The sequence below is a fragment of the Pelodiscus sinensis genome, chromosome 12 (assembly GCF_049634645.1).
Source record: "Pelodiscus sinensis isolate JC-2024 chromosome 12, ASM4963464v1, whole genome shotgun sequence".
Lineage (NCBI taxonomy): Eukaryota > Metazoa > Chordata > Testudines > Trionychidae > Pelodiscus > Pelodiscus sinensis.
In genome coordinates this window covers 23,519,080-23,545,191 of record NC_134722.1, presented here as the reverse complement: position 1 = coordinate 23,545,191, position 26,112 = coordinate 23,519,080, and the positions used below count along the sequence as shown (strand labels likewise).

Genomic DNA, 26,112 nt, shown 5'->3' with positions numbered 1-26,112 from the left:
CTTTTTCTCTGCCATTGTAGCCCATGTTCCCTCCCATTTCTGACCCATCTCCCAGGTCTCCATGTTCTCCACTTACCTGTGGGCTTTGCTCACCTGTCCCCGTCGAACCTAGGATTTATGACCACTTAAATCCTACCTTTCATACTTAATAAAAATCACTTTTTTAAAAATTAATAAACCCAATGTAAATAATTGTTACCTGGGGAGGCAAGGAGTCTGCTAGGGTTGCCAGGTGTCTGATATTGTCCGGACAGTCCAGTATTTGCGCTTGGTCCAGTAAAAAAAAAAAATCAGACAATACCAGACGTGCAATGTCCGGTATTTTCTGATTTTTCCGGCTGCGCAGTGGACTGGGAGGCTGGGAGTCCCAGCTGGGAGGTGGGGCCGTGATTGCAGCTGGGAGCCCTCAGTTGGTTGAGTGTGAGGAGGAGGGGAAGTGTCCTCCTCGTTGTTGCGTCGCTGGGAGCCTATGAAGGACAGGCAGCACCCCAGGATCTGCAAGGGTCCAGGTCAATCCCACTCCACGCCGGCCAATTTGCTAACCCCCCCACTCCCTTCCAGGCTGATCAGTTCTCCCCCACTTCCCCTCCTGATCTTCTCCAGCCAGCCCCCCTGCACCGCCCTCCAGCACTACTTCCTGCCAGCCCGTTCCTCTTCCTGATCTCCCCTGGCCAGTGCTGCTGCAAACCCCCCCCCCCCCGCCAGCTCTGCTTCCCGCCTCCCCTTCCTCCCGGCCAGCCCCGCGGCCCCCAATTCCACCCCCAGATCTGCTCCCCCCCACCCCGCCACCCACAGTCTACTGTATCCGTTTTTTTGGGGAGGTCTACCTGGTAACACTAGAGTCTGCACATCTCTCTCTTTACCCTGAAAAAAATGGCAAACATGAGCTTACCTTGTTGAAGTCTTTACACAGAATAAGAAGGCTATATTTGGGGTTCAAGTCCCATTGAGGCTATGCATTTGGGTGCTGAGCAGTGTTCCCTATAAGCTGTGAGCTTGTGCAGCCACTCAGGAGAGATTCAATGACACCCAGATGATTATCAGAGTGCCCACAGCTTGTATTTTATTTCCACTTGTGGTGCACATTCACACGTCTTGATGCACATAAACATTTATTCTGCACATGGATGAAAAAGAATCCACACATGGATAGAAAAGATTAGAGGGAATCATAGAATGAGTTGGAACCTCAAGAGGTCACCATGTCCAATCTCTTGCACTCATAGCAGGACCAAGTACCATCTAGACCAGCTGTGGCCAACCCGCGGCTCGCGAGCCACATACGGCTCTTGTCCCATTTCACAAGGAGTAACGGTAGTTCGAACTAGGAAGCCTAGTTCGAACTACCTAGTTCGTGCCCCGTGTAGCCGCGCTGCACGGGGTTCGAACCAGCGGGGTTTTAAAAATGGCGGCTCCCCGCTTATGCAAATGAAGCCCGGGAAATTCAAATCCCGGGCTTCATTTGCAAGTGCGGTATGCCTACATTACCCTCCTAGTTCGAACTAGGAGGGTAGTGTAGACATACCCTAACTCATACTTGAAAGTAGGAATAAGGGATCTTCTGGAAAAGGGCTTATTTTCCGCAAGATCCCGTCTAGACTGGCGCTTTTCTCTGGCAAAACCCCGAGCTGGAAAAAAGCGGCAGCCATGTTCATGCAAATGCCACGGGGGATATTTAAATCCCCCATGGAATTTGCAATTCCGACTGGTCTCATTAGCATCCCTTTTCCAGAAAGGGGTGCTAATGTAAACACAGCCACAGCGTTCTTAGTTCACTTGCTCTGGTTTCTCTCCTCCTGTTTTCAGTAAGACAATAATTAAGGAAGTAACTTTCTCCTGACTCCTATTCAGTTTCCAACGCTTATTATGTCACCTGAAATCTCATCTCAGAGCTTTTTCCATGTCACACTGTCTCTTTCAAAATCAGCCTTCTAACCATTTCATGACAGACTAACTGAAAACACAACACTAGTTTTTAAATTTTGAGAGTCCCCGGCATCTTAAGGCTTAACTTTTCTTTTGTCAGTCCTGCTGGGTTCTCTCTCTCTTCTCAAAAAAAAGTATGATAAACTACACTCCTCAAATTGTCTTCCTCATGGCTGGAAACTCACTCAATCTCTCTGTTCATGGGCTCAGCAGCGAGATGCTAAAATATTAAGGAAAACAATTTGCACAACAACTGATCCTTTCCCTAACTTTTACGCATAAAAGTTTTTTAAAATCAGACTCTTTTTTGGTCTCACTGAAGAGTCAGCACTTTAAAAGACAATACAGTATGTTATTGTGTAACCCTTCTGCTAGGTAGCACTAGCAGCAGCCAGGGCTGGGTTCGATATATAGGGGTTCCTCTCCATCCATCCAACACAGAACTGGCTTGATCCTCCATCCAGTAACCTAGGAAATTCACACAACTCTGAGTGCCTCTGAGAGGCAGTGCTTCCCCACTCGCAATCACAGAGTCTGAGTGTAGAAAAGAAACCTTTAATAAAAGGGGAGGGAAGCAGCATGGCACTAATTTGGAACACCACCACAAAGTTCATAACCAAAATCATGAGTAACAGTCCCACCCCAAGTAGGTTGGGCAATGTCCTTTTCCTCTCAGATTCATATGCCCAACCCTTTTGGGCACACACAGTTGCTGCCCTTGGTCACGGAAGACCCAGAACTCAGAGGTGCATCACAGAGTTCACCTCCCATCCTGTGGGAGGCATCTTACTCCGCTGGTCACTTATCTACCTGCTTGCTGCTCTCTGCCATCGCCTTGCTGGCCATTTGTCTCACCTCACTACCACCACTCTGCTACCCATTCATTACAAGTCTCAGTCGCTGCCCTGCTGGCCACTCATTACGCCTCTCCATTGCCACTCTGCTGGCTGCTCATCACGCTACCACTGCTCTGCTGGCTGCTCATCACATCTTCTACTGGCTTGTGGTGGATTTGACTCTAGGCCAAACCTAATGATTTCAGCTCTTGGCCCAAAGCAGTCCAACCACAAGAAATTCCAGTATCTGCTGGAGTTAATTTTAAAATAATAAAGAGACTCCATGTGGAGTCTGCTCTAATTCTAGCATTAGAAGGGGAGGGGGGAAGAGGAGAAACAGGCTGAATCAGTCTTACAGCTCACGGCTAGAGTGCATCTACATGCACTATTATTTCAAGGTAACAATGTGAGCATCTACACAGCCATTCTGTTATTTCAAAGTAATTTCAAAACAGACAGCTTATTCCAACTTCTGTAAACCTCATTCTACAAGTAGTAACAGATATTCCAAAATAGCTATTTTGAAATAAAGCATGTGTAGACGTTCCACTACTGCTATTTCGAAATAACCCCATCACCAGGGCTATTCTAAGTTATTCCTCCCCAGTGCCTCCTGGGACTCTAAATCAAAATAGCATGTCTACACTAGGGAAGCCTGCCTTGGACTAATTTTGAGGCTTCCCTGAAGTGTAGATGTGCTATTTCAAAATCACTTATTTCGGAACAACTATTCCAGAATAGCTTATTTTTAAATAGCTGTGCAGTGTAGACAAACCCCCAGAGGACATGTAGCCTGCTGATTCAGGGTCCTGTCCTCCCCCCAGTTAGCTTCACAGAGTTTTGGCAAGGGAACCCTTGTCCATCCAAGGTTCTTTATACTGACAGTCTCTCTTCTCTGAACTGAATTAAACACAGTCTGATTTTTCTGCATTCCCACAGTAACTGCAAGCATTGGTGATCATAATTCCTGCATTTAGTGCTAACCCAGTGACTGACCTCCACAACAGCCAAATTTGTTACAATAGGCAAAACACCACTGTAATAGTTCAATATGTAGCAGGCCTAAGCAAACTGAGTGAACTGTACTTACTGTGAACTGTATTTACATGCACACACCCAGAATCTCATTCTTTAAACTGAGAATGTTTCCCTCCTTTGTCCTAGGTTATGTATTCCCCTAATAATTAGACATCATAATTGCTATTAACACAATGTGACCCAACACCAGACAATTTGATTACAAAGAGCAAAACACCATTGTAACAGCCAAATATCTAATACGTCGCTACATTGCATAGACAAACTGTATTTACATAAACACACCCAAGATTTCTTTCCCATTCCAGCTGACTGTAATGGAAGCATTGATTTCAGACCCTGCTTACAATTGAATGACAAAAGAACAAAATCTAGCAAAACAGCTGACAATCTCAGAAGTTGCAGAAGAAGTTGTAAATGTGAGTACAGAAATTAAAGGGAAAGAAAAATACCAGTCTATTTTATGTAAAGATCAATTCCAAAATATGTGACTTGTAGTCAGATAACATATGATACAAGAGAAGAAAAGCGAAAATGCACAACTGACAAATTTTCTGAAGTCATCTCTACTACTGAGACTGCATTTTATGTTCATATAATTGTCTGAATGCACTTGTATACAAATTAGAGATGATCCTGAACCCCAGTGTTTAAATTCAGATCTGCATTTGATTCTGGGATTTTGGTTCAGCCCCATCTCCAGTACAAATGCAAGGTTTGTAGACACAACAATTACACCTCCCAAGTGGTACTTTAGATGTAATTTCAAAAACCAGAATAAGATCACATGAAAATCTGATCCATTGTGTTTTAAGAACAAGTCAAACAAACTTGAGAAAAGACACAGAAAAAGGGAAACAATTTATAGGGGGGAGCCTAATCTTTTGCTAATATCAGAAAAAAACCCAATGAGTTCAGCAGAGAGATTAATTATTATGCAATTTTAAAAATAACAATTAAATGCCACAGGAAACCAGAAGTAACAGAAAAAAGTGAAGTCGTGGTTACTCTAAATTATAACTTCCAGTACATATTAGTTTACAGCTTTTTAGTAAATACTGTTTTTTTAGTCAACATATTATACTTACCTTTTCCAAAAAATGGAAGATACATATTTAAATCTTAAAATAATAGAAATCAGCCCCTAGATGTCATTGTTGCGGCTGAAATATCACTACTTTGAGTTTAGAAAAGCTGAACATTAAGAAATGTCTATGTAAATCTGAATAATCTATTTAAATAAGGCAAATTAAATTCAATGTTAATATTTCAATATCCAAGCCCAAAGGTGTCCAGATGTCTTAACAAAAATGTAACTAATACATTGGAATATGAAATAGAAATATAAGGAACACGGTGCTATCTAGTCCAGTATCCAGGTTGTGCCAGTACCAAACGTCCAACATGCACTTTTAGTACTTCACCTACAATCTCAACACAGGAGCTACACAATAATACTCATAGTAGCACCTAATAGAGTCACTAACTCATACGGGAAGAGTCTTCCTAACCTCTGTCAATTAATAATTTGTGTTTTGCTTAATGCTTGCAATATGTCAAACACTAATTACTAATTATATACACACACCATTTTTATTCCATCTAATGTACCCATAGATAAAGGTTTAATTCCTTTTTAAAATCCTACTAAGCTCTTGGCTTCAATTATACTTTAAACCTTTGGAACTCATTGGTGAATTAGGCATTGTGTAAAAAAAAAAGTACTTCCTTTTTATCAGGTTTAAGTATGTACCATTTAAATTTAATTTACTGTTTTTTTTTATACTATGAGAAACCAGGAGCTCATGATATACTTTATTTATAATTATTTTGTATACCTCTATCATATTCCATCTACTATTTCATAAGTTTAACAGATCCAGGCTTCACTTCCTCCTGACACAGAAGATTCTCTGTCTAATAAGTTTACTTCTTGTTTTCAAATATCTCTATTTCTGCAATAGTTTGTTTCAAACCATTACAAGAACTTAGTGTTTTAGGTAAATGATATTATATTCAATATAACAACACTTACCAGGCTTGCAGGCCTGTACATTTAGAAGGATGCATGCATGGCCACACTCCTCCCCAAGTTCAGCTCACAATAACCAAAACCTCAAGATGTCAGGCCAATCAGCCAACCTACTTACACCCAAACCTCATCAATAGATCAAGCTGACAAACTATAGGCAACCTTCTTCAGCTGTTCTACATGTCAATTAAAAATCTCTCTTTCTTATCTGAGTTCACTTTTAATCAACTTTATTTCATCCATTCTGTAATCTTACTTTGGCTGTGGGCTAGCACCTAGGTAAAAATTGCTATGAACTAATAATACAAATATGGATATCATGAAACAGAGTCTGCCCTTATTTTGATCCTTTCGCAGCGCTTCAGCAGCAAATAGTGAATGAAAATGAGCAGAGTGGCCCTCAAGTGAATTCAAAGTGGCAGCATATGGTTATAAGCAATGATAGGAGGGAAAACAGCAAGATAAAGACAGTGAATTCAAGGCAGACTTTAGCAAACTCAGGGAGTTGGCAGGTAAGATCCCTTGAGAAGAAAGTCTGAGGGGAAAAAAAAGTTCAAATCAATCACCATTATTAAAGGCATAAGAGCAAACTATTCCACTTCACAGGAAAAACAAGAACTATGGCACAAGACCTCCCTTAACTAAGATATCTCCAACCACTTGAAATCATCTGAAACTTGAAAAAGAGCCCTATTAAAAAGTGAAAACTAGGCCAAATTACTGAGGATGAATATAAACAAACAACACAAGTATGTAGGGACAAAATTTGAATGGTCAAGGCACAAAATCACATTAAACTAGCGAGGGACATAAAGGGTAACAAGAAAACATTCTACACATACATTAGAAGCAAGAGAAAGACCAAGGACAGGATAGGCCCATTACTCAATAGGGGAAGGAGGCAAGAATAACAGAAAATATTGAAATGGTAGTAGTGCTAAATTACTTCTTTGTTTCATTTTCAACAAAATGATTGTAGCAATTGGACGTCTAACTACATGAATGCCAGTGAAAATGGGGTAAGAGCTGAGGCTAAAATCCCTAAAGACAAGTTAAAAATATTTAAACACTGATGGTGCATCTACACAGCACCCTAAACCTGAAATAAGATACGCAATGTGCACTATGCATATTGTGAATCTTATCTCTAATCTATTTCAAAATAACTTAATTTGAAATTTGGCGCATCTACACAGAGCCAAATTTCAAAATAATGCACTATGTTGAGCCATTCCTTAACCCTCATGCAACAAGGTTCACCAGGATGGCAAAATAGTGCGCGTTATTTCGAAAAATATTTCAAAATAATGGGAGGCTTGTGTAGATGTGGCATAACTATTTCATGATAGCTCCAGTATCGTGAAATAGCCATGCAATGTAGATGTACCCTTAGATATCTTCAAGTCACCAAGGCCTGAAGAAATACATTCTAGAATACTTAAGGAACTCCTGAGGAGAGATATCTCAGCCACTACTGATTATCTTTGAAAAGTCATGAAAGATGGGAGAGATTCCTGAGGCCTGGAAAATGGGAAATATAGGGGAATAAGGACAAACTAGAAAATTACAGACCAATCAGTTTAATTAAAGTACCCGGAAAGATAATGTAGCAAATAATTAAGCAATCAATTTGCAAACACCTAGAAGATAAGAAGGTGATAAGTAATAGTTGTCATGAATTTGTCAAGACTAATTAATGTAAAACCAAACTAACAGTTTTCTTCAACAGGGTAAAAAGCCTTGTGGAAGGTGGGAAGCAGTAAATATACTATATCTTGACTTAGATAAGGCTTCTGATAGTAAAGGCCTTCTCATTAACAAACCAGGGAAATACAATTTAGATTGTGCTACTATAAGGTAGGTGCATAACAGGCTAGAACACTATTCCCAGAGAATGGTTATCAGGGGTTCACAGTCAAGCTGGAGGGAAATATCAAATGGGGTCCTGCAGTGATCACTTCTTGGTCAGGTTTTGTTCCATATCTTCATTGGGGATTTAGATAATGGCACAGAGAGTACACTTACAAAGTTTGTGGATAATACCAAGGAATCAAGGTGTGGTGAATGCTTTGGAAGATAGGGTTAAAACATAAGAGGATCTGGAAAAACTGGAGAAACGGTCTGAAGAAAACAGGATGAAATTCAATGAGAGATGTTAGATATTGTGTAATTGAATAGTCATGTAACCGCATGAAATTTTAGCGGTTACATGACTATTTGATACTCCCCGGGGGCAGGGCTAGCAGCCAGCATGCCCCCAGACCCACTCCCAGGAAGCCCCCTGGAACCCTGCACTGCTGCCTCTGTATCAGAGGCAGCAGCACAGTGAGACAGGCAGGATCTACTCTGCAAGGGGAGCCAGTTTAAAAACTAGCTCCCACACACACTTGCTGCCTGCTGCCCCACGCTGGTGCCTTTGATACAGAGGCAGCAACGTGGGGCTGCAGCAGCCCCTGTTTCGGGGTCCCTACAGACAGAGGCTGGTCTGCAACAGCCTCTCTCCATGGGGGTTTAAACTTTCCATGGACAAGGGCTGCTGCTGACTAGCCTCTGTCCATGGGGAGCTCGGACCTGCTGCAAACAGGGGCTGCTTCCGCAGACAAGCCTCTGTCTGCAGCAGGCCCAAGGTTGCCACAGACAGACTGCTCCATGGGAGGCAGAGCAGCCTCTGTCAACTGGAAAGTCAGACCTCCTGCAGACAGGGGCTTCTGCTGCAGACCAGCCTCTCCGTGGTGAGCCCCGGCTGCCAGGTTCAGAGACTGCTTGGTGGGAGGTAGAACAACCTCTGTCCACAGGGAGGTCAGATCCCTCCTCCCTCCCCACTGACAGGGACTTCTGTAGTGTCCAGCCCCTATCTGCAGCAATCCCAGGCCACCACAAACAGAGGCTGCTTCGTGGCAGCCTCCCCTGTCCCCCACACTGCTGCCTCAGATAGAGGCAGTAGTGTGGGGGAAAGGGGTGGAGCAGGCAGCACTGCGGGGCTGGTGCTGGGAGGGAACCAGCTTTTAAAGAAGCTCCCTCCTCCCCAGCACCGTCTCCTCGCTGCTCCCTCTCTGTAGGAGGCAGCAAGTGAGGGCAGGTGGGTCTGTGGAACTGCACATATTGGCTCCAACCTGCCCTCTTCACACTGCTGCCTCTCAATCAGAGGCAGCAGCACAAGGGTGGAGGAGGCAGGCAGATCCAGTGCTTGTGGGGAGCCTGCTTAAAGCCAGTTTATCATGAGCACTGGCTCCCCCCACCTCTTGCTGCCTCTGTGTCAGAGGCAGCAAAGTAGGGAGAGTGCATGTAGTCAACAAGATTAACCAATAAGCGCAGGCTTATTGATTAATTGTGTAGTCGACTACACACTGACATCCCTAATTTCAATATGGAGAAATGCAAAGTATTCTACTTAGGAAGGAGCAATCAGTTGCACTCATATAAAATAGTCAATGACTGTTTAGGAAAGTGCACTGTAGAAAATAATATAATGGTAGCTATAATGGATGACAGGCTAAATATAAGTCAATAACGTACTACTCTTGCAAAAAAAGCATACATCATTTTGGGATGTATTAACAGGAGTGTTGTAAGCAAGACACCAGAAGTAATTCTTCCACTGTACTTTGCACTAATTAGACCTCAGAAAGAGGATATGTCCACTTCTGGGTGCCAGATTTCAAGAAAAATGTGGACATATCGTAAAAGTACAACAAAAATTATTAAAAGTCTAGAAAACATGATTATAAGGGAAGATAGAAAAATTGGGTTTGTTTAGTCTGAAGAAAAGAAGACTGAAGGGAGACATAACAGTTTTCAAGTATATAAAAGGTTGTTACAAGGAGAAGGGAGAAAAATTGGTCTCTTTAACCTCTGACAAGAGGACAAAAAGCAATGTGCATAAATTGCAGCAAAGGCAGTTTAGGTTGGACATTTAGGAAAAAACTTCCTGACAGGATAGTTAAACACAGGAATAAATTGCTAGAGAGGTTGTGGAATCTCTGTCATTGTAGACTTTCAGAGCAGATTAAACAAATACCTGTCAGGTATGGTCTAGGTCAGGATGGTTAAAAAATTTTTGATGGGGGGGGCACTCCAAAAATTTGGTAAGTGGTTAAGGGCCACACTCTTCCATATTAATGGAGGAGGTGTGGAGTCTGAAATGAAGGTTGGGGCAGAAGGAAACTCAGGGTAGAGGACTGCAGTGCAGGAAGGGTTGTGGGATCTGGGAGGGCGTTTGGGTGAAGGAGGGGGCTGTGACCTGGAACCAGGGGTTGAGGTTCAGGGAGAGATGCAGTGTCCAGGAGGGAGTATGGGTGCAGGAAAGGATTGTGACCCAGGGAATGGCAATTAGGAGGAACCTCAGAGTCTGGGAGGAGTTTATGTTCTGAGGTACGGGTGCAGGAGGAGGTGCAGGGGTTTGGGTTGTAACCTAGGGCAGGGGATTAGGGTCTCCTCTTTTCTAAAATGAAAAGTCCAAATTTTTTTAATCTTTCTTAATATGGGACCCATTCCAAACCCCTAATCATTTTTGTTGCCTTTTTCTGAACCTTTTTTCAATGCCAACATACCTTTTTAAGATGAGGTGGCCACACCTGTATGCAGTATTCAAGATGTGGGCGTACCATGGTTTTAGAGGCAATAAGATATTTTCTGTCTTATTCTCTATCTCTTTTTTTAATGATTCCTAACATTCTATTTGCTTTTTTGATTGCCGCTGCACCCAGACAACAATCCACAATGACTCCAGGATCTTTCTCTTGAGTAGCTGTAGCTAAATTAGTCCCCATCATTTGTACATATAGTTGGGATTATTTTTTTCCAAAGTGCATTACTTTACATGTCAACATTAAATTTCATTCGCCATTTTGTTGCCCAATCACTTAGTTTGGTGAGACCTTTTTGAAGCTCTTCACAGTCTTAACTATCTTGAGCAGTTTGGTATCATCTGCAAATTTTGCCACCTCACTGTTTACCTCTTTCTCTAGATCATTTATAAATAAATTGAATAGGATTGGTCCCAGGACAGACGCTTGGGGGGACCCCACTAGTTACTTCTCTCCATTTGGAAAACTTACCATTTATTCCTACCCTTTGTTTCCTGTCTTTTAACCAGTTATCAACCCATGAAAGGACCTTCCTCTTATCCCATGGTAACTTACTTTGTTTAAGAGCCTTTGGTGAGGGACCTTGTCAAAGGCTTTTTGAAAATCTAAGTATACTATATCCACTGGATTCCCCTTGTCTACATGTTTTTTGACCCCCTCAAAGAACTCTAGCAGATTAGTAAGGCATGATTTCCCTTTACAGAAACCATGTTGACTTTCCCCCAACATCCAGCCTTACTCATTCCAGCACCCTCGAACCTTCTCTCCTGAGCCCCTTCTCACACGCCCCCAAACCCTGATTCATGTCCTCTGTCCTGATTTCTACATCCCTCTGCAGACACACCCCTAACCCTCTGCCCTGAATCTCTTCTCACATGACCCAACCCTGATTCCTACACTGCTCCCTGCCCTGAGCAACATCTCACACATGCAACCCCGACTTCTGCATCTCCACACCCCAAACCTCTTCCAAGAGCTCCTCCTCAATTCCCCAACCCTGACTACAAACAGCAACCCCCAGCCCTGACTCCTGCATCTCCCACATCCCCACTCCTCTGCCCTGAGTCCACTCCTGCCCATACTTAAAAATCTCTTACAGAAACTGTCATGTCATACACACACCCCAATCCCTTGCTCTGATGTCTTCTCTGGGGGCAACACAACAATACCTACAAGACATTTAAATTACTTCCACCGCAAGAATGGGAGCAGTGAACAGAGCTGAAAATGGGAGTTTGGAGGAAGGAGTGTTGGGTTTTCCTGGGTTGATTGACGATGATGATGATGATTTATTTCTGGACAGGCATTTACGTAGAAAGGCATCTATGACAAGTACAGAGGTGGCACTGATCATGGCCTAAGGAATGGATGATATAATGAAGAGGACCAGATGTAGAACATGGTTATTCACCCAAAAAGAGCTTTGTATGAAATGCTTCTTGATAAAGCTGATAGGAAAAAAGATGCAGATAGAAACTAGGGATGGATTTCAAAGAGACGTGGGTGATGGAGGAAAGGTAAGAGGAGACTGAAGGGAAAGAAATCAAGATTTGCAGATACAAGCTGGCCTGTAGAACTGTGAGCTTGGACTCCTGGATGAGGAAAATAGCTAAGTAGTGAGAGTATGTGACTATGAGAAACAGGCAGAAGAAAAGACTGGCTAGTGAAGGAGAAATAGAGCTCAGGAACTGGAGTGCTGAGTTGCAAAGTAAAGAAGGGATCCAGCAAGCAGTAACAGAAGGGTAAGAGACGAGCAGTTAACTCTACAAGAAGAGAGGAAAAGCTAATGCCAGAGTTCAGAGCTCCAGAATAGAGATTGCAAGAGAGAACAAAACAAGAGGACACGCAGCTACATCAAACAGAAAAAAGGCTGGAGAATTACACCAACACCAGAAAGAGTCAGGTCTACATGACTGGTAATTCCCTCTTAAGAAGAACCAAGACCTGACCAGAGCTTATTTGAAGAAGAGAAGGATATGCTATCTGCTGGGAGCTAATATAGGTGATATGGACCTGAGGCTGAAGAGGATCCTAACTGGAGCAGGAAAGAATCCACTGATTGTCCTTATGGGGGAAGAGAGGATACTACTAGATGCTTGCTGGTACGCATCAACAGAGACTGTGACAGGCTGGGGAAGAAGCATAAAAGAAATGGTGCTCAGATGCACTTCAATGGGATTCTCTCTGTTCCTGAAGGAGGAGAATGAAGCTGAAACAAGATCATGATGATCAATCAGCAGATGGCTCAGGCAGTGCTGCTACAAAGAGTGCTTTGGGATTGTTGACCACTGGAGCAGGACTGCCCTCAGAGGATGCACTCTATTTAAAATTAGGGAGAGACATAGACTTCAGGGATGGAGGCTGGCACAACTCATTAAAAGAGCTTTAAACTAGGAGCTCAGAGGATACAGTCAGGAGATACATGTACTCCCCATGCCTGATTCTAATACTGACCCAGAAGAACATCACCAGTGGGTAGCACTGGGGAGGCAAATGGACAAGCTGAACGTCAGTGTACAGGGGGTGAAGAGCGAGCTACATGCTGAATGTCTGGGGGAGCTGAGCTTTCCCCTTGGCCATGGGGCTCCCCGCAGGTGCCTACGAATAGGTGGCCTGTGCCCTTCCGTAGCCAGAGTCTTTGACTTTTCCCGTTATCTTGGGGCCACCCCTCGTCTCTATGGTAACAGGAAGGAGGAGAGGCGACAGGGAACTTTCACTCTTCGATCACCTGATCTGGCTCAACGGTCACGTGATCCCATCTCCATCACCGCCATTTTGAAGCAGCGTTCCCGGGGAAGGAAAGAAAAAAAATAAAAAGCCGTAGCAGCAGCCCGGAGCGACGCCGGTGCGAGAGAAGCGAGGCGAGGTGGCGGGTAGCGGCCTGTCCCGTGCAGGGCCCGGCAGGTACCCGCGTGAGCAGCGGGGCGCGGAAGGGAAGGAAGCGACAGAGGCAGAGCGCCGGGACGCGGAGCCCATGTGCATATCCTGGAACCCCCCCGCCACCCTGTGCAGCACCTCGCAGGGTCCCCGTCTCCCTCAGTCTCTTTCCCACGCCGTCCTCTCCATTCGGCCCCCGGGTTCCTGCAGGTGGGATACTCGCCACCTCTCGGCCAGCGCCTGCTGCCCTTGCGGAGTGGGGGGGGCTGATGCCCACGCCGCGTACTGGGCTCTCCTTTCACGCCCTGCCTGCAGCTCTTGCTGTGCCCTTTCCCCTTAATGTAACTCAGGGCTTTCGCACACCTCACGCGGGCTGAACTGTGCTCTCTGCCCTGGCTGCTTGGGCTTCTGGGGTCAATGACAAAGCTGGACAGGAGGCTGCATGCTGTAAGAGAGGAATGTTGAACAATGATGATTTAAATGGGGAGGTTTGCGAGAGCCTCCTGCAGGGAATAATATGACCGCCTGACCCATCACATTACCACCTGCTTCCAATATGATAGTGGTTTGGGGGGAAAACAAGTCTCTGGTTGTTCCAGCATCCCCAGCCTGGAAGGAGATACAACCAAATGCTAAAACCAAAGTGCCGCTGGTAATAATCTTAATGTACCAAATCTGATTAATCTTAGTTCTACTCAGCTATTTTGAAATGCAGGAGTAAAAAACCAAATCGGTGCTTGAGTCCATCCTCTCCTACCCCCCATACCTTTAGAGAGGGAATGATATGAGAAGCATGTCATGTAAGGTTACCGCATTTCAGTTTCCTGGAAAGAGCGGAGGATGTTGCTGGACAGGGTACCTGTGATATAGGTACTTAGTGGAAGTGGGGGGAGGGGGCTGTGTTGCTCTCAATTAGGGTGGGAAGGTGGCTGGCATAAACCCATGGTGCAAGAACAGTCATCAGTCAGTGCTTCCCAGTGGGATTCCCTCCAGGGTTAGGAGCTGGAGACTGAGTGGATAGGAGGATCTCACAGATGTTGTTGGAGGGGATCAGGCCAATCCCTAGTCAATGTAGGGAAAGGAACAACTGAAAAGTGGATCAGTCAGGGCTTTTTTGAACTATATTTGTTTTGCAAAAAATGCAGGACATTTCCTGTTATTTTAAAAATCCTTCCTGGCAGAGGATGGAGACTCAAAAAAGAGGTAAAATCCAGGAAAACCTAAATGTATGGTTATCTAGGATCTTCTAACTTTTCTCTATTGTTTGGTGGGTATCTGTCTTCAGGATTTTGTTTTGACAATAGCTTTGGTTTCTGAAGATTGAGTAATAAAACCAATAGTGGGTAAAAAGTAAAATTCTCATGATAGTTTTCCTACTCCTAGGATTTGTAAAGGCTGCTGTGATGGCTTTTTGTATTACATTATTGTGTAGAGCAATAGTTGGCCTTTCTTAAACCTAAGGCCATTTAAAATTGAAAATAATGTTGGTAGGGATGCAAAAGACAGTTTATAAAGTAACCATGTAACTGTTTAAAACTCTAGCAGCTACACGTGCTGCAGGTCTGCAGTACAGGCAGTCCCCGGGTTACGTACAAGATAGGGACTATAGGTTTGTTCTTAAGTTGAATTTGTATGTAAGTCGGAACTGGCATCCAGATTCAGCTGCTGCCACTGAAACTGACCAGGGGCTGACTACAGGAAGCCGGAGGCAGAGTTGCTCTGCCCCCAGCTTCCTGGAATCAGCCTGATCAGTTTCAACAGCTGCTGAATCTGGAGCCTGGGACAGAACAGCTGGGGCGCTGCCCAGTAGGTTCCCACAGGACCAACCCGTCAGCACCCCAGCTGCTCTACCCGAGGCGTCCCGCAACAAAAGCCTGGTCTGCTGGGGGGGGGGGGGGGGGACGCACTAGTTGTGCCCCCTCCCCCCCCAGCACACCAGGGAGACCCGAGCAAAGCCGCACAGGCGGAGGGACCCCGCCGCCCGTGTGGCTTTGCTCCTTTGCCCCCGAGCAAAGCCGCACAGGCGGCAGGATGCCGCCTGTGCAGGCTTTTCTCCTGTCTCCCTGGTCTGCTGGGGGGGTCCAGCAATGCCACTAGACCTCCCCAGCAGACCAGGGACACCCGAGCAAAGCCACCGCGTGGGCGGCTTTGCTCGTTTGCCCGGGAGCAAAGCTGCCCAGGCGGCGGGACCCCCGCTGCCTGGGCGGCTTTGCTCCTGTCACCCTGGTCTGCTGGGGGGGTCCAGCGGCTTTGCTGGACCCCCCCAGCAGACCAGGGAGACTGGGAGAAGCTTTTCTCGCCCCGGAGGACACGGGTGGCGACCTGCCGCCCGTGAGCTCCGGGGCGAGAAAAGCCCCGTTCGTAAGTGCGGATCCGACAAAAGTCGGATCCGCATAAGTCGGGGACTGCCTGTATAAAGCTTGTGCGTGTGGGCTCTGACTGTTGCCCCACATTTCAAGCCAATGGGATCTGTGGGAAGCAGGGTTCCAGTCTGCAACACTTCCTGCAGCACCCATTGGCTCGGAACAGCGATCCGCAGCTAATGGCAGTTGTAATCCCTGGAACCACAGGTAAATATAATGGCAGCAGCCTGCCAGAGGCTAACCATGGCGAACCACTGCTATTTTATTGTCCACCCCTGGTCCAAGTGTAGCTGGTACGTTAATGTTTTTATTTCTGCAAAAAAAGTTCAAATTAGTCTTTCTTCTTTAACCGTCCATTGTAAAATAGACTCTATCATAAAACATTTTCTTTTTGCACTCAGCTTGTAAGTATAGTAAGCAACAGTAATTTTATCTGTAAAAACATGAAGAATCACTGATATGTGACTTTTTTACTTCGTTGCAGATCTCAAAGATCACTATAGTCTGAACAAGGTTAGAAAAAAATTATATTTCAGTTTGATAATGTGATTTTCTGTAAAACAATCATTTCTCCAGTATGGAACTTTATATTGCTCTACTTCTGTTATAAGTAGAAAAATATTTTCCTAGTAGAAGATGAACTAACTGCAAACCCACAAAAATTAGCTCGAGTACTTAAGCAAAGGCATACTACTTAGTATTACTTTTAATTCACACTTAGAAATTGACTGTTTTTTCAAGTTGATAAAATCCCTCAGGCCAGGTCTACACAAGACCTGGAAGGTTGGCTTAAGGCACCTGCTATGTAGAATACGTAGCTGGTGTCTGCTTACCTTAAGCTGAAGCTTGGTGCCATCCCCACTGCAGGAGTCCAATGGGAGCAAATGTACCCATCGACTTCCCTTACTCCTCATGACTGCGAGAAATACAGAAGCTGGCTGGAGCTGCCCTCAGAGTTTGATTTAGCGAGTCTATATTAGACCCGCTAAATCTAATGCCAGAACATCAGTGTCCAGCATGGAGAGTGAAGACATGCCCTCCAGTTATGTTTGAGTTCTTAAAGACATCTTACAGGATGCATAGATAGTATTTGCATACTCTGCCCTAACAGTTGTGGCACCTATTAAGGTCAATGTGAGATAAACATCTAAGCATTATATTATGCTGAAAACATTGTTAAATTGCTTTACTTAATCTATAAGTATTAAAAAATCCAGTCTAAATTTTAAAAATTGGATAGTGAGCCATGATATCAGCTTTATTATTCTCTGATCACTCTAACAATTGCAACTTGAATTGAAGACACTTGTAATGGCAGCCATTTCTATGGTTTGAAAGCTTTATGTGAAAAGAGTATATTTGTATTTGTTGTAGTTATTCAACAAAACTATTAAGTCTAAATTAATTCTATGACAACTGAACCATCAAAATGAAAGTACAAAATACAAAGCATACTTTTTCATGTTGGAATAAACAGATGCATTATCACATTGATTTCTGTTACCAAGAAGATACTGAATTTGAATGACATAACCTGCCCATCTTGTATTCTTTTGTCCTACATAAAAGTTCTAAGACATCATAACTGTACTTTCAGCCTACATTTGCTGACACAGGCTTGCTATTTCAGTGGGGCTCTGCACAGAATTTACCTACATAGATCTGACTGAAGAATTGCAGCCTTGAATTGTTTTTGTATTTACAGTGGAATCTAATGAGTGTGGATTTTTAGGATAACTTGTATCCTTTGAAAATGTTTGAATTAATTTGATTAAGTTTTATCCACTTCTGAGTAGTTTCGGTACTTAAATATTTTTTCAAACATAATGTTAAGACTTACATAGAAAAAATCATTCTTGTTTGTCCTGATTATTCTCATTTTAGGTGGTGCCTTCATATTTACTTTCCAGGTTAAACTTAGGGTTAAACTCTTAAATCCCTACCTTCAGCATCAGCATTTTTACAATAGAAAATCCATAACTACAGTTTAAATAAATTAATTAGATGCCAATACTTATGCACCATAACTGTATGCAAATAAGTCACATTTTGTTTATTTTTCTGTAAGAACTTTCTTACAAAACACATATATAAAATCTCCAAGCCATGTTCCCTCAAATCTTTTCCATCACTGTGTGGATTTTTTTCTATCATGTGCAGAATAAATGTTTTATGTGCACTCATAGTCTTTAAGGTCAGAAGGGACAATTATGATCATCTAGTCTGATCCCCTGCACAATGCAGGCCACAGAATCTAACCCACCCACTGCTAGAATAATCCTCAGGTATGTGTGAATGTTCACCACCAGTGGAACATTGTGGGCACTCTGCTAATCAGCTGGGCAGCATTTGAATTTTTCCTGAGCAGCCACACAAGCACATAGTTTACAGGGAACACTGCCTACAAGGGGTCTAGTTCTGCAAATATTTACCCCATGCTTATCTTTGATCCTGGCAATAGTCCCACTGAATTCACTTGAGAAAATTCCATGCTCTGTAACTCTCAGTTTAATTTATTCAGTCAAATGGACTTTTCTTCTGCACTGAATGAGGATCGGAGGAAATTGAATTGTGATAGTAGATTCCAAGCATTAGCATGGAGGGGGATTTTCACTGAATTTACGTCCTCAAAAATATGTAACACCTTTTAAATAGAGAAGTACTACTAAAAAAATTAAAAAGCATAAATTGGCAATAACATACGTATGATTACTGTTGACCTCAGTGTAGAGTACTGTGGGTATTTCCCTTTTTGTCAGAACAAATAAAAATCTATGAAGGCTTCCACCCTTGAATTGTTTTTGTAATTACTACATAATCTAATGAGTCTGGATTTTTAGGATAACTGTTGTATCTTTTAAGAAATTAATTTGAGCAAATTAATCAGAAACACTCCACAGGACAAGGAATATATTTATGTCCAATTCAGAATATGAGGGAAAGTATAAAAACAAAGCTGTAGTCTAACTTTCCAGAAAAAGACCATATTCTCTGACTGACTTCTTTTGCCAGAAAGATTCTTATAAGGGAAGAGAGTGTGCAAGCAAGTTGTAGAATTGGCTACAATAATGGTTTAAAAAAATGCAAAATTTGTTTTTTGCCCAGCATGGAAGAAGTGCTTGTGAAAAGAAGGTACTTTTCCCATGTGTTGTACAAGAGTATTTTTAAAAATGTATTCACTATTACTGTTGCCAAAGCTAAAGTTGGTTTAATTTCCCTTTTACTGTATCACATTGAACTGCAGCACAAAGTTCAGTTTCAAACCAATCTTACTTGAATTAATATTAAATTTGTAGTCACAGTGGTAATACAATGGACTTAACTCAGTGGTTCTCAAACTGTGGTCTGTAGACTACTAGAGGTTCACGATTACTCCCAGGTGGTCCACGGCTCAAGCTCAACCTCCTCCCTGTTTCCCCAGAGCAGAGAGCCTGCAGTGGGGCTCCAGCTTCCCTCTCTCTCCCCCACAAAGTTGGAGCACCAGTACCAGCTTCCTGCTGATGGGGCCAGGGGAGTGGGGGAGAAAGCTCTGAGCCTTGCTCTGCAATCCATCTCATGGAGAAGAAGCGCTTCCCCTCCCTTGGCCAGTGGGAGCAGCGGGAGACCATGTTACCCGGTGCCTGGGATGGGTATAGGGCTCAAAGGCAAATAATTGCCCTCCCATGCCCAGCCCCCCCCCCCCCCCCATGTACCACTCCTCTCCCCACCAAAAACCCGCACCTCCAGCCTGCTCCTACACCCCCTGCCGTGGTCAGACACACAATTGGCTCCCAGCCTGTTCCTCCACCCTCCCTTGCTCCTGCACCCTCACTCCTGGCCAGACACCCTACCCCAGCCTGTTCCTGCAGCCACCCTTGCTCTTGCAGCCACCCTTGCTCTTCTTTCCCCTCCTCCCCCAGACATACACCCTACTCCACCTTGCTCCTGCACCCTGGCTCTCATCCAGACTTCACCCTCTCCTGCACTCCACCTCCCATCCCGACTGCTGGTTAACAGAAATACATTTCTAACTGTAAATTGAGCATATTTACTGTGGAACTCAAATGCTTTTTAGTTACTTTTCAGAGAAGAACTCCACGATAAGTGTATTGTATTATAAACATTATGCTGCATTTTTCCATTCCTGATTTTTTTCTCCCAGTTAACAGTCTCAAACCATATTTGTGCTTAAATGTGGCCACAAATTTAACCTGTGGCCACACCACATTCTCGTCTGTGGTTTTTATGGTTAATGTTTTTAAAGGAAGTAAAAAGGGAAACGGTTATTGCCTTCAGCTTCCAGAACTATATAATTTTCAAAACACAGAAAGTGATTGTTCGGAAATGCTCGCGGCCAGTAGAGCTTTACAGTTCAGCAAATATTGGCTTGCTATCTTAGAAAGTTGGTTTTGTGCTGAGAAATAGGGGTGATTTTTTTTTATTCTATCTTAATGAGTAAAGTCATAGCAAAATGATTAATACAGGTAATGATGGTAGAACCATTTCATGCCAAAATTTTAGCTCTGTTCTGAAGTATTTTGTTACAAACCTACATTTACTTCAGAAGACTTTGTCTGTTCAGCAGAAACTGTAATTGATACACTTAGTATAAAAGAGTAGGTCTTCTTGCCATGGTGAAACTTACTTTTTGAATTTAAATGTACTGGATTCATTTAAAGTTAGTGTTTTAGGTAGAGTTTCTAGTGTTCAGGTGGTGGTGATCATGGTGAAGAAATAGACAATATCCACATCAATATAAGCCAGCTTACCCATTGGTAAAATCAGCAGCTCACTCTACCACTCTAGAACTTTGTGGTTTGAGGCACTTAAATGGTGGCTAACATGAAAAAGTGCTCAGTCAAAATGCAACATGATATCCAAAATGCTGTGTGTATACTCCCAGGCTTCTGATTTTTTTTTCTGTCTAAAACTGGGAGATTATTATTAGATTGTTAATAAATTTAGGCTACCATTGTTAGTAGAATTAAGAAGTTAGTATTTGTCAGTAGTGACTACATATATTTCTGTCTTTGTGCTTATTAAGGTAAGCTAATGTTTCGTTTCGTTTCATTTCATAATACTTTTTCAGATATTATGGAAGAGGGAAGCAGTATTGCTGTACTGGTGCCAAATGTCGGGGAACAGGAAGCTGTACTGATTTCTGAAACAGTCATTGGCTCAACACTGGAAAGCAACGAAGATCATAGAAAATGTAAAACTGATCCTCTAATACATGTTATCCAGAAATTAAGCAAGATAGTAGAAAGTGAAAAATCACAGAGATGCCTTTTAATAGGGAAAAAACGTTCCCATCCTAATGCTTCTACACCATCTTTTGAAACACAAGATCTTTGTGCGATTCCAGCTAAAACAATGATGCTGCCTGTTATTGGCATTAAAAAGACTGATGAGCTACAAGCAGATTATGTAACCAGTTGTCTTCCACAAAGTAAAAGAAAGGTTATATGCTACCAATGTAGTCTATGTAAGTTTCTGTCACCATCTCTTTTTAGTCTACAAGAACATATAAAGCAACATGGTCAACAGAATGAAGTGATATTAATGTGCTCCGAATGCCATTTTGCTTCTAAAAATCAAGAAGAACTTGAAGTTCATGTTAGAATTCACCATGAGAATGATGGCAAAAACCACATCCAGTCAACAGTGCAACAATGTGTAACTCTTTCAACTTCATCTTTGCAAGGGCCTGTGGAAGGAATAGTCAAAGCAGGCACTGATCGGACAGTAAATCTGGACTGTAAAGATATTACTCAGTCTACTCCTGTGGCTGAAATGGGTAAGAGAAAATGGTATACTTATGAGCAGTATGGCATGTACCGGTGCTTAATTTGTAGCTACACTTGTGGTCAGCAAAGAATGTTGAAAACACATGCATGGAAACATGCAGGTGAAGTTGATTGTTCCTATCCTATATTTGAAGAAAATGAGACTATTTTGTCAGATGCAACTGTAACTCATAACCCTCATAGTGGGGATACAATTGTTCTTGCTCTAGAAAATAATGAATTGGACATCAATAGTGACCATTCTCTTCAACTCCAGATTTGTAGCTCTGAGCAAGTGTCATGTAAGTCACCTCTGGTGGAAGCAAACGTAAAAGAGGAAGAGGTCCTAAGTCAACCAACAGCCTTTTCCCCTACTGGAGAACTGCTGGAGGAAACCGTATCGGATACAGAAACAGAGCAAGATAATTTGATAACTGATAGCCTACTTTCATCAGCACAAAAAATAATTAACTGTAGCCCAAATAAGAAGGGCCATGTTAATGTAATAGTAGAACGCTTGCCAAGTGCTGAAGAAACTGTTTTACAGAAACCTTTCTTAATGAACACAGACATTGAAGCTGAGAAAAAATTAATCTCAGAGGAGTCCCAGGTTGTGTGTGAAGGATCTGGTGAAGTTTATCACTCAGATGAAATTGAAGAAGTGATAATAGGATGGAGTAATAGTGAAAAAAAAGATAATGATTTAATCTCTAATAAAGGTATTGTAGCTGATGAAAATGCCCCTCCTGTACGAAGAAGAACAAATTCAGAGTCTTTGAGGCTGCACTCGTTAGCTGCAGAAGCTCTTGTTACAATGCCTATCAGAGCTGCAGAACTAACAAGATCCAGCTTTAGGGCCTTTGCTGCAGTAAACTCTTTAGATGCAGATACAGGACAAAGACAGACAGATGGCACTTGTGCAGCCCATTCTAAAATGGTATCCTCACTTAAAAATCCTCCAGAAGGATTAAGTAGCTTAAACCAAAGTGACTGTGCAATAATGGAGCTACAGAAGGACAAACCGGAGATATCAGAAGCGCCAATTAAAATGGGCATTAGTATGTCACTGCTCACAGTAATTGAAAAATTGAGAGAAAGGACAGATCAGAATGCTTCTGATGATGATATTTTGAAAGAATTACAGGACAATGCACAATGCCAACCTCCAAATGACATGAACGTGCCTGGAAGTAACCTGGTAGAGTACATACCTAATGTAGATCGGCCATACCGATGTCGTCTATGCCATTATAGCAGTGGCAATAAAGGCTACATAAAACAACATTTGAGAGTCCATCGTCAAAGACAACCATACCAGTGTCCTATCTGTGAGCATATAGCTGACAATAGTAAAGATTTAGAAAGCCACATGATCAACCACTGCAAAACCAGAATGTATCAATGCAAGCAGTGTGAAGAATCCTTCCATTACAAGGTGAAGTTATTTCCTATGCATCTTTCTAGTTTAACTGTTTGCTGCTGTTTTTATTGCTACTTTTAACTAAACTTAGCCATAGGACTCATCAACATATGGTCTCTTGTCTGCAGTGTTAGTACAAATGAATACTATTAGAGCAACTCTTAACATTTTTTTAGTCTTGCAACATGTCTTGCAGCTTCAAGGTATTTATTCTCCTATGTGTCCTGTGTTTCTTTGTGAAAAATACTGAGTCGTCATATTGACCCATTAATGCCCTACTGCTGGCCTGGCAACCTGTAGCAATAACAGGAAGAAATGGAAGCATTTGGAGGGCATAATCTAGATAACCTAAAAAACTTCCAGAGGGGATGCAAACATGATCCCTCATTGGGAGTGGGCACAAGACCAAAGATTGTTCTTCTAGAAACTTTAGCTCAGAAAAAATCTGTCAAGAAATGAACATTTCTCATTCTATTGTTGCCTCATGGAACAGATATTATACCGAGGACCAAATTTGAAAAATTATCTGCTAGAGCTGACTATTGTTCCACAATCATAGCATTAGCCTCTTGGTTTAACACATTAATGCGGCTGGAAGATGCTTTTATATGTGAATGTAGTGCTTATGAAAAGGTATTAATAGCACTGGTAACTGTAGTCATTCACACAACTGGGATCGTCACAGGCAATGGCAGTGCAGACTTGCCCGCTTGTCCTGTTCAGTCCTACTTTGGAAGGATGACATTTAGATTAAAGTACATCACCTCCAGAACTGATGAGAGTTTTTATCATGACCAGTAGAAACTGTTATGTAGGCTTTACTGGCCTAGTCCACATTTGAACCTGTGATTGCTTTTGTATTCTGTATCAGAGGGGTAGCCGTGTTAGTCTGAATCTGCAAAAGCGACGAGGAGTCCTGTGGCACCTTATAGACTAACTGAAGTGTAGGAGCATAAGCTTTCGTGGGCAAAGACCCACTTTGTCAGATGCATGCTTTTGTATTCTGTTACCAGTAACCTGAGCAACCAAGTCCTCTTTTCTCCTGTTTCCCTCCTATCCCCCTCATTTCATTAAAAATATTTTTTTCTGATTAGAATGTTGTTATTTTTTAAAAATTGTAGTATACCACTATATCTGAATGTGAATCAGTGTTTAATCTTAAAATTATTTTACATTTAGAATAACTGATATTTACTCCAACAGGTCACTTTTTTCTAATGATCAATTTTGCTTTTTAAAATCTTTTTTGCCATCTAATATCATATATCTAATGTCTACTCTTTAAAAAAGTGAAAAACATTTTAATTGAGTTGTCACCTTAATACCATTTTTTGCATTTTTTATGTAGTACAGTTAGTTAACTGAGGCATTCTGCAAATCTGTCTGAGCTAAAATGAACATAATTTTTTAACATAAAAAATATCTTTGCAAATTACTGCAACAGGATATACTGCTATGTATGTATAGAATTTATAATATTTTAGGGAAAAGTGATTTTTGTTTTTTGTTTACAGAGTCAGTTGCGAAATCATGAGCGAGAACAACATAGTCTTCCAGATCTGCTCTCAACAGCGACATCTAACAAACTAATGGTTTCCAGTGAGGCAGATGAAAGAGAAGGTACTGTATGCATATATTTTTATGTAAGATGGCAGTGAAGAGTCAAATATGTTGCTACCAATGAGTTATATTTGTGAACTTATGTTTCTCAAAACTTCCATTATGCAGAAAATTGTCATACTTATGCTCAGCCTAAATGTGTGTGGGGTTTTCAGAGGACAAAGCTTGGGGAAATTGCATGGTTTTTACATATCTGATCAGCATTTGACAAGCAATGTCTTTCACCAGTTAAGATCTTTTTGTGTGTGTGCACTGAGAGAACACTTTTTTTAAAATATCAAAAAAGACTTCCGAGGACAGTCTTTTATGGTCTAATGTTCTTTGATTTTTAAGTTTTGTTTTTTTTAATTTGCTTATTGAATGTGGAAAAGGATTTTTATTTAAATGGCTTTCAAATAGCTTAAGAATTGGGGAACATCATCAAATAAGCACACTCGCATGGACCTGCCCATGAATGACATACAATAAAATAATTTGAAGTATTTGCATTGTGTGCATTGTGCAACCATTAATCATAACAACAGTTAAGTATGCTAGGTAAAAATATATGGGGGGGGGGATAAATAAAGCATTCTGTTTTCTCTATCATTGTTGTTTCATCTTTTGCATCTATTTTGTAAGCTTTTTGGAGCAGGAATGGTCTCCTGCAATATGTATATATAGCACTTAGCACAATGGGACACAGATCTCAGTTAAGCCTTCTAGTTGCTGTTGTTATATGTATAACAGCGAAGTAGCTAATGGCCCAGTTCTGTCACCCTTACTCGTGTTTAGTAATGACAAAAGTATTACCATGGAAATCAGTTGGACCATTGATGGAGAAAGATACTGCTCAATGTGAGCAAGTATAGGCTGTTAGTAATTTGCCCAAAGTCACGTGGTGAGTGTCAGCATTATAGTTAGAACTATAGTTCCTGGCTCCTAGTCCCATAGTATTCATAGTAATCTATGCTTATTCTTATTGTGACGCTAAACATGCAGTACCAGAAAAATCAGTTATTTATATCACTGGCACTGAATAAAATTACCCATGTTAGCTATTTTTTGCTATCCTGGAAGCCAGCAAGAATTTAAGCATATATAATAATATGCCAGGTGAGTTTTGCAGGGGCTTTGTGTTTTGGTTTTTTGTTTGTTGAGGAAGGGGGGGTGTTTGTTTTTGGTGGGACATGGACATACAGGAATAGCTCCTTTGTAGAAGAAAAAGCATTCTTCATGAACAGTCATCTTTTTTCAAAGGAGTAGCATGAGCATTTTTGGAGAAATGATGGAAAATAAGTGTTCCTGGTTTTGCTTTGGATACAAATGTTTGCACAGCTGTGAATATTGCCATTATCAATGTTTACAGTTGTTTAATCTGAGGTTTTAAAAACTTACTAATGATTTTGGATGCCACAATTTTTGATTCCCAGTTGAGAAACCTGCAAGGGTCCTGATTTCCAGAAGGTGCTTTATATCTCTTCTAGAGAATTAGGCCCCATTTAAGATGTTTCTGTTGAAAACCCAAAAAATGAAAACACCAAAACTGCTCATAATCTTTTAAAATCTTACACTTCAAAAAAAATCTGGTGCAATTCTTGCATATTAAGGGTTTAATTTTTATAATTCCTTTGCTAGTAACTTCTATTCAGGAAGCTGGGCCTGATTTA

General features: G+C 42.1%; 1 protein-coding gene and 1 long non-coding RNA gene across 8 annotated transcripts in view; one reads left to right on the top strand and one right to left on the bottom strand.

Annotated features, from left to right (window-relative positions):
* The window catches only part of LOC112545491 (uncharacterized), a 186,179-nt gene extending 180,097 nt beyond the window's left edge, over positions 1-6,082 (bottom strand). For all 3 annotated transcript variants that reach the window (XR_012906695.1, XR_012906694.1, XR_012906696.1), the window contains exon 1: positions 5,836-6,082. This is a non-coding gene — a long non-coding RNA (uncharacterized LOC112545491). The remainder of the gene's footprint in view (positions 1-5,835) is intronic.
* A 7,091-nt stretch (positions 6,083-13,173) lies between these two features.
* The window catches only part of ZNF507 (zinc finger protein 507), a 40,008-nt gene continuing 27,069 nt past the window's right edge, over positions 13,174-26,112 (top strand). For 3 of the 5 annotated variants that reach the window (XM_075940143.1, XM_075940141.1, XM_075940144.1), the window contains exons 1-3: positions 13,174-13,322; positions 20,727-22,858; positions 24,358-24,463. In XM_075940143.1, the coding sequence (XP_075796258.1) occupies positions 20,732-22,858; positions 24,358-24,463 (2,233 nt within the window). In that variant the 5' untranslated portion in view covers positions 13,174-13,322; positions 20,727-20,731. Of the gene's footprint in view, positions 13,506-16,142; positions 16,172-20,726; positions 22,859-24,357; positions 24,464-26,112 lie in introns of all 5 variants that reach the window. The other 2 variants (XM_075940142.1, XM_006121219.4) reach the window with 2 other exon arrangements.